Raw genomic sequence first — 12,509 nt, forward strand, 5'->3', positions numbered from 1 at the left:
AGCAGCTAAGGACCAAATTAAAAAGCAGAACCATAAAAGGTAATAACCTCTGGATTACTACCTGAGCCACGAGCAAATTTGCATGGGGCAAACAAGATCAGAGAGTTAAACACGTGGCTCAAAGACTGGTGTGGGGAAAATGGGTTTTGGTTCATGGGTCACTGGCACCAGTACTGGGGCAAAAGGATGCTGTTCCGTTCAGACAGACTCTACTTAGACCGTGCTGGGACTAGGGTCTTGGTGAAGCAAATAACTAGAGCTGTAGAGAGGGCTTTAAATGAATTAGTGGGCCGGGGGAGGGGGGCGCGGTGCTGAGAGGATTCAGGTGAGCGAAAATTTAAAAAGTCAAAGAATAAGTAGAAGGCAATAGAGCAGGGGAGCACTGGGGGAAATGAAAACCAGAGCGTGCCAGGAATGGACAGAATGTATAAATATAAAGATGAATCAGAAAGTGGGGTCAAAGCAGGAAAAATAAATTTAAATGTTCTTTATCTGAATGCATGTAGTTTTCGTAACAAAATAGATGAGCTGTCGGCACAAATAGATACAAATGGGTATGATCTGATAGCCATTAGAGACGTGATTGCAAGGTGACCAGGACTGGGAATTAAATATAGAGGGGTATTTGACAATTTGGAAGGACAAAGAGAAAGGAAAAGGAAGTGGGGTAGCACTGTTAATAAAGGATGGGATCAGTGCGTTAGTGAGAAACGATATTGGCTCAGAAGATCAAGATGTTGAATCAATTTGGGTGGAGATAAGGAATAATAAGGGGGAAAAGTTGCTGGTGGGCATAGTCTATAGGTCCCCTAATGGTAGCTACACTGTTGGACGGAGTATAAATCAATAAATAATGGAGGCTTGTAAAAAAAAAAGGAGCGGTAATAATCTTGGGAGATTTTAACCTTCATATTGAATGGACAAAGTAAATTGGCCAGGGTAGCCTTGAGGAAGAGTTCATATAGTGTATCTGGGATAGTTTCCTTGAACAGTACGTTGCGGAACCAACCAGGGGGCAGGCTATCTTAGATCTGGTACTGTGTAATGAGACAGGATTAATAAAAGATCTTGAAGTAAAGCATCTTCGAGGAATGAGTGACCATAACATGGGTGAATTTCAAATTCAGTTGGAGGGTGAGAAAGTTGGATCTCAAACCAGTGTCCTTAGCTTAAATAAATGAGACTACAAAGGTATGAAGGCAGAGTTGCTAAAGTGGACTGGGAAAATAGATTAACGAGTGGGACGGTTGATGAGCAGCGGCAGACATTTAAAGGGATATTTCATAACTTGCAACAAAAATATATCCCAATGAGAAGGAAAGGTTGTAAGAGAAGGGATAACCATTCGTGGCTAACTAAGGAAATAAGGGATGTTATCAAATTGAAAACAAGGGCATAAAGGTGGCCAAAACTAATGGGAGGCCAGAGGATTGGGTAACTTTTAAAAGCCAGCAAAGAACGACTAAAAAAATGAGAGCGAGAGGGAAGATAGTCTATGAAAGTAAATTAGCACGAAATATTAAAACAGATAGTAAGAGTTTCTACAGGTACATAAAAAGGAAAAGAGTGGCTAAAGTAAATGTTGGTCCCCTAGAGGATGAGACTGGGGAATTAATAATGGAGAACAGGGAAATGGCAGAGACGTTGAACAAATATTTTGTATCGGTCTTCAAGGTAAAAGACACTAAAAACATCCCAACAGTGGATAATCAAGGGCTATAGGGAGAGGGGAACTTAATACAATCACGATCACTAATGAAGTAGAACTCGGTAAAATAATGGGACTAAAGGCCCACACGTCCCCTGGACCTGATGGCTTACATCCTCGGGTCTTAAAAGAAGTGGCTGCAGAGATAGTGGATGTATTGGTTGTAATCTACCAAAATTCTCTGGATTCTAGGGCGGTCCCAGCGGATTGGAAAACCACAAATGTAACGTCCCTATTTTAAAAAGGAGGCAGACAGAAAGCAGGAAACTATAGAACAGTTAGCCTAACATCTGTGGTTGGGAAAATGTTGGAGTCCATTATTAAGGAAGCAATAGCGGGACATTTGGAAAAGCATAATACAGTCAAGCAGAGTCAGCATGAAAGGGAAATCATGTTTGACAAATTTGCTGGAGTTCTTTGAGGATGTAATGAGCAGGGTGGACCAATGGATATGGTATATTTGGATTTCCAGAAGGCATTCAATAAGGTGCCACATAAAAAGTTACTGCACAAGATAAAAGTTCATGGGTTGGGGGTAATATATTAGCATGGATAGAGGATTGACTAACTAACAGAAAACAGAGAATCGGGATAAATGGGTCATTTTCCGGTTGGCAAATAGTGACTAGAGGGGTGCCCCAGGGATCAGAAAACTTGGCTACATTACACTCTGTCCCTTCATCCAAGTCTATATTAATGACTTGCATGAAGAGACAGAGTGTAATGTAGCCAAGTTTGCTGATGGCAGAAAAAAAATAGAAAAGCAAATTATAATTTAAATGGAGAAAAATTGTAAAGTGCTGCAATACAGAGGGACCTGGGGGTCCTTGTGCTTGAAACACAAAAAGTTGGTATGCAGGTACAGCAAGTAATCAGGAAGGCAAATGGGATGTTGGCCTTTAATGGGGGATAGAGTATAAAAGCAGCGAAGTCCTGCTATAACTGTACAGGGTATTGGTGAGGCCACACCTGGAGTACTGAGTGCATCAGCTCAGAGTGAGATAACAAGAGTTTGCTAAGTGGGAGAGTTCAGTGAAGTGGAGGCGGGAGGTGTTGCTTTGCCTTGTTTTTCCTAATTTTTTCCGCAGATTGGCAGCATACCTGAGTGGGAGCAGACCAAGGCCCGAGAGTGGGGATAAAGGCCACAGCAGAGCACAGCATATGGCCAGTGTGATCTCCTGGACTAGTTTCCATTGCCTGGTTGGGTCAGAGAGGAATTTTCCCAGATTTTTCCCCCAATTGGCCTGGGTTTTTAAATCTGTTTTTTTTGCCTGTCCCAGGGAGATCGCACAGCTCCGGGTGAGGAGAACTCTGCTGTGTGAAATCGCAGGTAAGGCAGGCAAGTGGTTGGTAGTGATTGTAGACTGCGGGGTGGATGAGCAGACTGACCAAGGCAGAAAGCCATTCAAGTGGGGGGAGTAAAGAGGCAGGTGGTTGTAGTAGGGGACAGTATAGATAAGGGGTAGATAAGGTTTTCTGCAGCTGAGAGCGTGTGTCCCGAAGGCTGTGATGCCTACACGGTGCCAGGTTAAAGGACATATCCTCTGGGCTGGAGGGGGAGGATCCCATTGTCGTGGTACACGTAGGTACCAATGACATAGAAAGAGGTTCTGCTGAGAGAGTTTGAACAGCTAGGGACTAAATTGAAAAGCAGACCCACCTGCATTATTACCTGAGCCACGAGCAAATTGGCATAAGGTCAATAGATCCAGGGAGATGAATGCATGGCTCAGAGGTTGGTGTGGGAGAAGAGGGTTTCGATTCGTGGGGCACTGGCACCAATACTCAGGAAAGAGAGCTGTTCCGTGGGGACCAGAGTTCTAACTGGTGTAACTAGGGAAGTAGACAGGGCTTTAAACTAAATAGGGGGGGGGGGGTCCCAGTGGAGGGAAATCTAGAATGCTAAAAGAGAAAAGAAAAGTAAGCAATGCAGGAAAGTGATTGCAGTAAGGATAACCAGGTTATATCAGGAAGGGACAGAGCATACAAACAAAAGAATGCACTAGCAAATAGGGTCCAGGTAAGAATACAAACTAATAATGTTAAAGAGACAAATTTAAAAGCATTGTATCTGAATGCATGAAGCATCTGTAATTAACAGCGCAAATAGATGTAAACGGATATGATATAGTTGCAATTACGGAGACATAGTTGCAGGGTGACCAGGGTTGGGAACTGAATATCCAAGGATATTCGATATTTAGGAAGGACAGGCAAAAAGGAAGAGGGGGTAGTGTGGCATTGAAATCAGAGGATGAAATCAGAGCAATAGTGAGAAAGGATATTGGCTCAGAAAGTCAAGATGTAGAATCAATCTGGGTGGAGCTAAGGAGCACCAAGGGGCAGAAAACATTGGTGGGAGTTGTCTATAGGCCTCCAAACAGTAGTGGTAGTGTAGGGGATGGCATCAAACAGGGAATTAAAGATGCATATCGCAAGGATACTACAGTAAACATAAGTGACTTTAATCTACATATAGACTGGCCAAACCAAATTAGTAATAATACTGTGGCAGATGAATTCCTGGAGTGTGTACGAGATGGTTTTTTAAGACCAGTATGTTGAGGAGCCTACTAGGGAACAGGTTATCCTAGATTGGGTATTGTGTAAGGAGAAAGGGTTAATTAAGTCTTGTTGTGCGGGGTCCTTTAGGGAAGAGTGACCATAACATGATTGAATTATTAAGATGGAAAATTAAGTAGTCCAATCTGAAACTATGGTCCTAAATCTAAACAAAGGAAACTACGAATATATGAAGAATGAATTGGCTATGATAGATTGGGAAGATTCATTAAAAGGCATGACGGTGGATAGGCAATGGCTAATATTTAAGGAACGAATGCATGAATTGCAACAGTTATACATTCCTTTCTGGCGTAAAAACACAAAGGAAAAGTGGCCCAACCATGGCTACACAAAAGAAATTAAGGATAGTATTAGATCCAAAGAGGAGCTATACAAAGTTGCCAGAAAAAGTAGCAAGCCTGAGGATTGGGAACAGTTGAGAATTCAGCAAAAAAGAACCAAGAGATTGATTGAGGGGAAAAAGAGAGAGAGTATGAGAGTAAACTTGCAAGGAACATAAAGACTGACTGCAAAAGTTTCCACAAGTATGTAAAAAGAAAAAAAAGATTAGTGAAGACAAATGTAGGTCCTTTACAGACAGAAATGGGAGAATTTGTAATGGGGAACAAGGAAATGGCACAACAATTAAATACATATTTCGGTTCTGTCTTCACGGAAGAGGACACAAATAACATCCAGAAATGCTTGGGAACCAAGGGTCCAGTGAGCAAGAGGAATTAAAGGAAATGATTATTAGTAAAAAAATAGTGCTGGAGAAACTATTGGGACTAAAGGCAGATAAATCCCCAGGGCCTGATGATCTGCATCCCAGAGTATTAAAAAAGCGGTAGCCATGGAAATAGTAGATGCATTGGTTGTCATCTTCCAAAATTCTATAAATTATGGAACAATTCCTGCAGATTGGAGGGTGGCAAATGTAACCCTATTTAAAAAAGTAGGGAGAGAGAAAATAGGGAACTACAGACCGGTTAGCCTAACATCAGTAGTAGGGAAAATGCTGGAGTCCATTATAAAGGATGTGATAACTGCACACTTAGATAATATCAGCGGGATTAAACAAAGTCAGCATGGATTTATGAAAGGAAAATCATGTTTGACAAACCTACTGGAGTTTTTTGAGAATGTAACTGATAGAATAGATAAGGGAGAACCAGTGGATGTAGTGTATTTGGATTTTCAGAAGGCCTTTGATAAAATTCCACTTAACAGGTTAGTGTGCAAAATTAAAGCACATAGGATTGGGGGTAATGTATTGGCATGGATTAGAAATTGGTTAACTGACAAGAAAGAGTAGGAATAAACGGGTCTTTTTCGGGGTGGCAGGCAGTGACTAGTACCACAGGGATCAGTGCTTGGGCCACAGCTATTCACAATGATGTGTATGTGTGTGTGTGTGTATATGTGTATATATGTGTGTATGTGTGTGTATATATGTGTGCATGTAAAAATGATTTGGATGAGGGAACCAAATGTAATATTTCCAAGTTTGCTGACGACTCAAAACTAGGTGGGATTGTGAGTTGTGAGGAGGATGCAAAGACACTGCAAAGTGATTTAGATAGGTTGAGTGAGTGGGCAAACACAAAGCAGATGCAGTATAACGTGGATAAATGTGAAGTTATCCACTTGGTAGGAAAAATATAAGAACAAAGTATATTTAAATGGTGATGGCTTGGGAAGTGTCGATGTACAGAGGGACCTGGGTGTCCTTATGCACCAGTCATTGAAAGCAAACATGCAGGTGCAGCAAGCAGTTAGGAAGGCAAATGGTATGTTGGCCTTCATTGCAAGAGGATTTGAGTACAGGAGCAAGGATGTCTTACTACAGTTATATAGGGCCTTGGTGAGGCCGCACCTGGAGTATTGTGTGCAGTTTTGGTCTCCTTACCCAAGAAAGGATATACTTGCTATTGAGGGAGTGCAGCGAAGGTTCACCAGACTGATTCCTGGGATGGCTGGATTGTCGTATGAAGATAGATCGGGTCGACGAGGCCTGTGTTCACTACAGTTTAGAAGAATGAGAGGGGATCTCATTGAAACGTATAAAATTCTGACTGGGTTGGATAGATTGGATGCGGGGAGGATGTTTCCCCTGGCTGGGAAGTCTAGAACAAGGGGTCACAGTCTCACGATATGGGGTAGGAAATTTAGGACCGAGATGAGGAGAGATCTTTTCACTCAGCGGTTGGTGAACTTGTGGAATTCTCCACCACAGAAGGCTGTGGAGGCCAAGTCACTGAATATATTTATGAGGGAGATGGATAGATTTCTAGAAATGAAAGACATCAAGGGGTATGGGGGAAAAAGCAGGGCTATGGTGTTGAGATAGAGGATCAGCCATGATCATTTTGAATGGCGGTGCAGACTCAAAGGGCCGCCTGGCCGACTACTGTTCCTATTTTTTAAGTTTCTGTGATCAGTTTTGGTCTCCGTATTTAAAGGAAGGATATACTTGCATTGGAGGCTGTTCAGTGAAGGTTCACTATATTGATTCTGGAGATGAGAGGGTTGACTTATGAGGGTAGGTTGAATAGGTTGGGCCTATACTCATTGGAGTTCAGAAGAATGAGGGGTGATCTTATCGAAACATATACGATAATGAGTGGGCTTGACAAGGTGGAGGCAGAGAGGATATTTCCACTCATAAGGGAAACTAAAACTAGAGGACATAATCTAAGCATAAGGGGCCACCCATTTAAAACTATGAGGAGGAATTTCTTCTCTGAGGGTTGTAAATCTATGGAATTCTATGCCCCAGAGAGCTGGGAAGGCTGGGTCATTGAATATATTTAAGGCGGAGGTAGACAGATTTTTGAGCAATAAGGGAATAAAGGGTTATGGGGAGCGGGCAGGGAAGTGGAGCTGAGTCCATGATCAGATCAGCCATGATCTTATTAAATGGTGGAGCAGGCTTGAGGGGCCAGGTGGCCTACTCCTATTTCTTATGTTCTTATGTATCTAGCCCCTCTCTCTCACTTCTGTATTTGTGCAGGTCCCTCTGTTGCCCTCCTGTATCTGCAGAGGTCCCTCTAACCCCTCACACTCCTGTATCTGGGGAGATTCCTCCAATCTTGGTCATGCTCCTGTATTTGGGGTGGCCCCTCTCTCACACTTTAGCATCTAACTGGGTTCCGGCAGTGGGTGGGGATGGAACCTTGGCCACTTGCTGCTCCGTGCGGAAAACCACACCAGGTGGGACAGTTGGGCAGAGACTGACATCACAGGAAATCTCCCTCCAACATTCAAAGGCCTAAACATTCCAGCTCATCTCTCCCAGATTCTACTCCTCTTGTACCTTCAGGATGAACTCGGGGTCCTGGTCCGCGATCTCCTGGCACAGGCTCAGCAGGTGGAGGCAAGTGGGATTCTGTGTGTCTGTAAAATTGGCCCCTTCGATCAGGGAGCAGCAGACCCCGTTCAAAAGGGTCTCCTGGAACAAAGGTAAAAAAGAGCCATCAGCATTAGAGGGTGGGGGATAAGAACATAAGAAATAGGAGCAGGAGTAGGCCATTCGGGCCCTCGAGCCTGCTCCACCATCCAATAAAATCATGGCTGATCTTCTACCTCAACCCCACTTTCCTGCACCATCCCCATATCCCTTGATATCCAAAAATCTATTGACCTCTGTCTTGAATATACTCAATGTTTGAGCCTCCACAACCCTCTGGGGTAGAGAATTCCAGAGTTTCACCACACTGAATGAAGACATTTCTCCTAATCAGTCCTAAATGGCTGACCCCTTATTCTGAGACTGTGACCCCTGGTTCTAGACTCCTCAGCCAGAGGAAACATCCTCCCTGCATCTACCCTGTCAAGCCCTGTAAGCATTTTGTATGTTTCATTGAGATCACCTCTCATTCTTCTAAACTCCAGAGAATGTAGGCCTAGTGTACTCAATTTCTCCACAGGACAATCCCCCCATCCCAGGAATCAGTCTGGTGAACCTTGTTGCACTCCCTTGATGCAAGTATATCCAGGGATTGGCAATATAAATTAAATGGTACATTAAAGAAGTGCAGGGGCAGAGAGACCTCCTCCTCCAGTGCTGTATGATTCTATGAAGAGCAGAAACTTTGTGACCCAATAAAAAGAAAAGACTTGGATTTATATAGCACCTTTCAGGACCACCGGACGTCTCCAAGTGCTTTACAGCCAATGTAGTGCTTTCTGGAGTGTAGTCACTGTTGTAATGTGGGAAACGTGGCAGCCTATTTGCACACAAGCAAGCTCCTATAAACAGCATTGTGATAATGACCAGATAATCTGTTTTTTTGTTCTGTTGATTGAAGGATAAATATTGGCCAGGACACTGGGGAGAACTCCTCTGCTGTTCTTCAAAATAGTGCCATGGGATCTTTTACATCCACTTGAAGGGGCAGACAGGGCCTCGGTTTAACGTCTCATCCGAAAGTCAGCACCGCTCCCTCAATACTGCCCCTCCGACAGTGCAGCGCTCCCTCAGTACTGCCCCTCCGACAGTGCAGCGCTCCCTCAGTACCGCCCCTCCGACAGTGCAGCGCTCCCTCAGTACCGCCCCTCCGACAGTGCAGCGCTCCCTCAGTACTGCCCCTCCGACAGTGCAGCGCTCCCTCAGTACTGCCCCTCCGACAGTGCAGCGCTCCCTCAGTACTGCCCCTCTGACAGTGCAGCACTCCGTCAACATTGCACTGGAGTGCCAGCCAAGATTTTTGTACTCATGTCCCTGGATTGGGATTGAACCTACAACCTTCTGACTAAGAGGCAAGTGTGCTACCCACTGAGCCACGGCTGACACGGACAATCAAAGTGCTGAAGATTACAAAGGGATTTGGATTGAGCTAATCCAGACAAGTCATGGACTGTGCACAGTTGAAAGCTCAGGGGACACCGGTTACAGAGGAGGACATTAGGAGTGAGGAGGGACATCGGAGGAACAAAGGAACAGGAGTAGGCCATTTAGCCCCTCGAGCCTGTTCTGCCATTCAATGAGGTCATGGCTGATCTGTGACCCAACTCCACCTGTGCCCCAAACCCTTCATACCTTTGGTTGACAAAAATCAGTCAATCTGAGATTTAAAATTAATAACTGATCTAGCATCAATTTTGAAGAAGAAAGTTCCAAACTTCTACCACCCTTTGTTTCTCCTAACTTCACTCCTGAAAGGTCTGGCTCTAACTTTTTTAAACTATGCCCCATGGTCTAAAAAGGGTCATCGGCCACAGGATAAGTCCCAGGGAAGGACGTTGAAATGGGCAAAATAATAAACGTGGTCAAGGGGCAAGTAGATGGGTTTGTTAAGAGAGACAAAGGGTTGAGGGATACTGTGAGAAGGTGGAATTGAGGGATACGGAGAGAGGGTGGGATTGAGGGATTGAGGGATATGGGGAGAAGGTGGGATTGGAGGATACGGGGAGAGGGTAGGTGGGCTTCCGGATGACCAGATTACTATTCCCCTTACCTTCTTTTCTCGCAGTTTGACATCCTGGTTCTGTGAAGGTTCGGGAACATCACAGAGCTCCTCAGCGACCAGTGCCCCTCGTGCCTGCTCCAGATCCTCATATTCCTGCGCTGACAGGTTGTAACTGGGCATCAGCACAGTCACCTCGGTTAGGTCCTCAGCTGCCTGAAAGAGAGAAACACATTAAAAACTGCAGCTGGTAAATTATGTTGAAAACCCCCCGATTTGATTCCAGCCTGTAACTCACTCTTAGGTATCTGTTATTCTATATATAAACCCTCCCCCCCTCCCCCCACCCCGAACCCCTCGATTAGATTCCAGCCTGTAACTCACTCCCAGGTATCTGTTATTCTATATATAAACCCTCCCCCCCCCCACCCCGAACCCCTCGATTAGATTCCAGCCTGTAACTCACTCCCGGGTATCTGTTATTCTCTATAATCATCCCTCTAGCCTGCCTGATGATGTATGCTATGACTCTCTTACCCATTGTCCGGTGCTGAAAGGGGCCATGGTCGGTGCCCGGGATTGGCGATCACTCTCCGCTGAGGGTGATGGTGAGACAACCTTGTTCTTCAGGGAAGAGGATGTCAAAGGGCAGATGGTCCATTGCAGGGAGGTCAAAGGGCAGAGGGTCTGGGGCAACTTGGGGCTCAAGGACTGGCTGAAGTGGAGGGGAAGAGTCGAGGAGACGGCCAGGGAGGTGGTACAACTGCCAGAGGAGGTGGTCAGGAACCTGTTGTCCAAGCTGATGCTCGGGGTCAGCAGCTGCCCAGCCGAGAGGGCCGGGCTGTGGAAGATGAGTCGATGTCTCGCCGGCTCGGCGAGGCCGAGGTTGGCGAGTCTGGAGCGGTGCCCGGGCGTCGGACGAGTCAGTCCGCCATTGTCGGTCTCCATTCTGCCTCTGTCGGTCACCAGTCTCGGAGCACTGAGAAGACAAGAGACGAATAACAGAGTAAAAACCCAACCACATGCCAGCGACCTGCCGCCATTCTGCAGACGGGTGGTAGGGAGCGGCCCCTTTAAATTTAGAGACCGGCACCCATCCAGACACGACTATTCCAATGCACACCTGGCCGGTCTCCAACCCTTGATAAACTTGCTCACTCAAAATTCAGTGTCCTAAGTCGCACCAAGTCCCACTCACCAATCACCCCTGTGCTTGCTGACCTACATCGATTCCCAGTTAAGCAACGCCTTCATTTTAAAATTCTCAACTTTGTTTTCCAATCACTCCATGGCCTCGACCCTCCCCATCTCTAATCTCTCAGCCCCACAATCCCGCACCCCCTCTCCCAGAGATCTCTGCGCTTCTCCAGTTCTGGCCACTTGCGCGGGCGGGGAAGTGGAGCTGAGTCCATGATCAGATCAGCCACGATCTTGTTGAATGGCGGAGCAGGCTCGAGGGGCCTTATGGCCGACTCCTGCTCCTATTTCTTATGTTCCTCTTGTTCCCGCTCCCCATAAACCCTTGACTCACTTATCATTCAAAAATCTGTCCATCTCCACCTTAAATACATTCAATGACCCAGCCCCCACAGCTCTGAGGCAGAGAATTCCACAGATTTACAACCCTCAGAAGAAATTCCTCCTCATCGCCGTCTTAAAAGGGCGACCACTTATTCTGAAACTAGGCCCTCTAGTTCTCGATTCCCCCATGAGGGCAAACATCCTCTCTGCATCTACCCTGTCAGCCCCCTCAGAATCTTATATGTTTAATAAGATCACCTCTCATTTGTCTAAACTCCACGAGTACAGGTCCAAACTTTTTTCATAAGACAACCCCGTCATCTCAGGAATCAACCTCAGGAACCTTCTCTGAACAGCCTCCAATGCAAGTATATCCCTCCTTAAATGCACGCAGTAGTCTAACAGCTGGGATTACCCCTTCCCTCCGGAAGGCACTGACCTATGCTGGGGTGAGGATTCCACAGGCACCGGCCACCCTCCGGCACTTCACCCTGTGGCCATGTCTTGTTTGTTTCAGCCCATCCCATGACTGGTGCTTGGTTATTTGACCAAGGGGTGAAGGGAGTGGGATGAGGTAGATCCCACAGCTGTTTCTCGCCTGCTGGCCTACGTAAAAAGACTTTGCATTTCTATTGTATTCCTCTATTTATAAACCTAAGTAACCAATGTTCTTTTTTAACCACTTTATCATCTTGTCCTGTCACCTTGTAAGGATGTGTGTATTTCTGCTCACCTACAGTTGCCATTTATTGTATAGTGTCTTTCCATATTAGTTGTCCCAAAGTGCATCACTTCACGCTTATCCACACTGAACTCCATTTGCCCCGCTTCTGCCTGTTTCACCATCCTGTGTCAGCCTGAAGCTGAAAACTATCCTCAAATGATCTGCTACCTTGCCAAGTTTCATATCACCTGCAAACTCTGCAATGCTGCTCCCTACACCCGAGTTGAGGGCTAAATATTGGCCCCAGCACACCGCGGAGAATTACCCTGCTCTTCTTCCAATAGTGACCGTGGAATCTTTTACGTCCACCCGAGAGACCAGACAGTGGGGTTTAACATCTCATCGAAAGGTTGCACCACCGGCAGTGCAGCACTCCCTCATCACTTGATGTTTGTGCTCAAGTTTCTGGACAACCTTCTGACTCGAAGGCGAGCGTACTACCCACAGAGCTACAACTGATGCACATCCCCCGGACTCCCCTGAAACAGGAATCGGGGGGGGGGGGGGGGTTGGGGGTGGGGGGAGGGATGGTGGAACGAGCACAATTGGGTAAACTCAGGTGTCAGCTGAAATTTGGTGTCAG

General features: G+C 45.9%; 1 protein-coding gene and 1 pseudogene across 1 annotated transcript in view; one reads left to right on the forward strand and one right to left on the reverse strand.

The window, feature by feature from the left end:
* The window catches only part of LOC139273490 (zinc finger protein 850-like), a 298,805-nt pseudogene that overhangs the window by 147,277 nt on the left and 139,019 nt on the right, over positions 1–12,509 (forward strand).
* Positions 1–12,509, reverse strand: part of LOC139272873 (telomerase protein component 1-like) — a 70,871-nt gene that overhangs the window by 55,303 nt on the left and 3,059 nt on the right. The window contains exons 2-4 of the mRNA XM_070888979.1: positions 10,219–10,660; positions 9,733–9,897; positions 7,590–7,724 (exon numbers count right to left, since the gene is read on the reverse strand). Of these exons, the coding sequence (XP_070745080.1) occupies positions 7,590–7,724; positions 9,733–9,897; positions 10,219–10,629 (711 nt within the window). The 5' untranslated portion in view covers positions 10,630–10,660. The remainder of the gene's footprint in view (positions 1–7,589; positions 7,725–9,732; positions 9,898–10,218; positions 10,661–12,509) is intronic.

This window comes from Pristiophorus japonicus, chromosome 9 (assembly GCF_044704955.1).
Source record: "Pristiophorus japonicus isolate sPriJap1 chromosome 9, sPriJap1.hap1, whole genome shotgun sequence".
Taxonomy (NCBI): Eukaryota; Metazoa; Chordata; class Chondrichthyes; family Pristiophoridae; genus Pristiophorus; species Pristiophorus japonicus.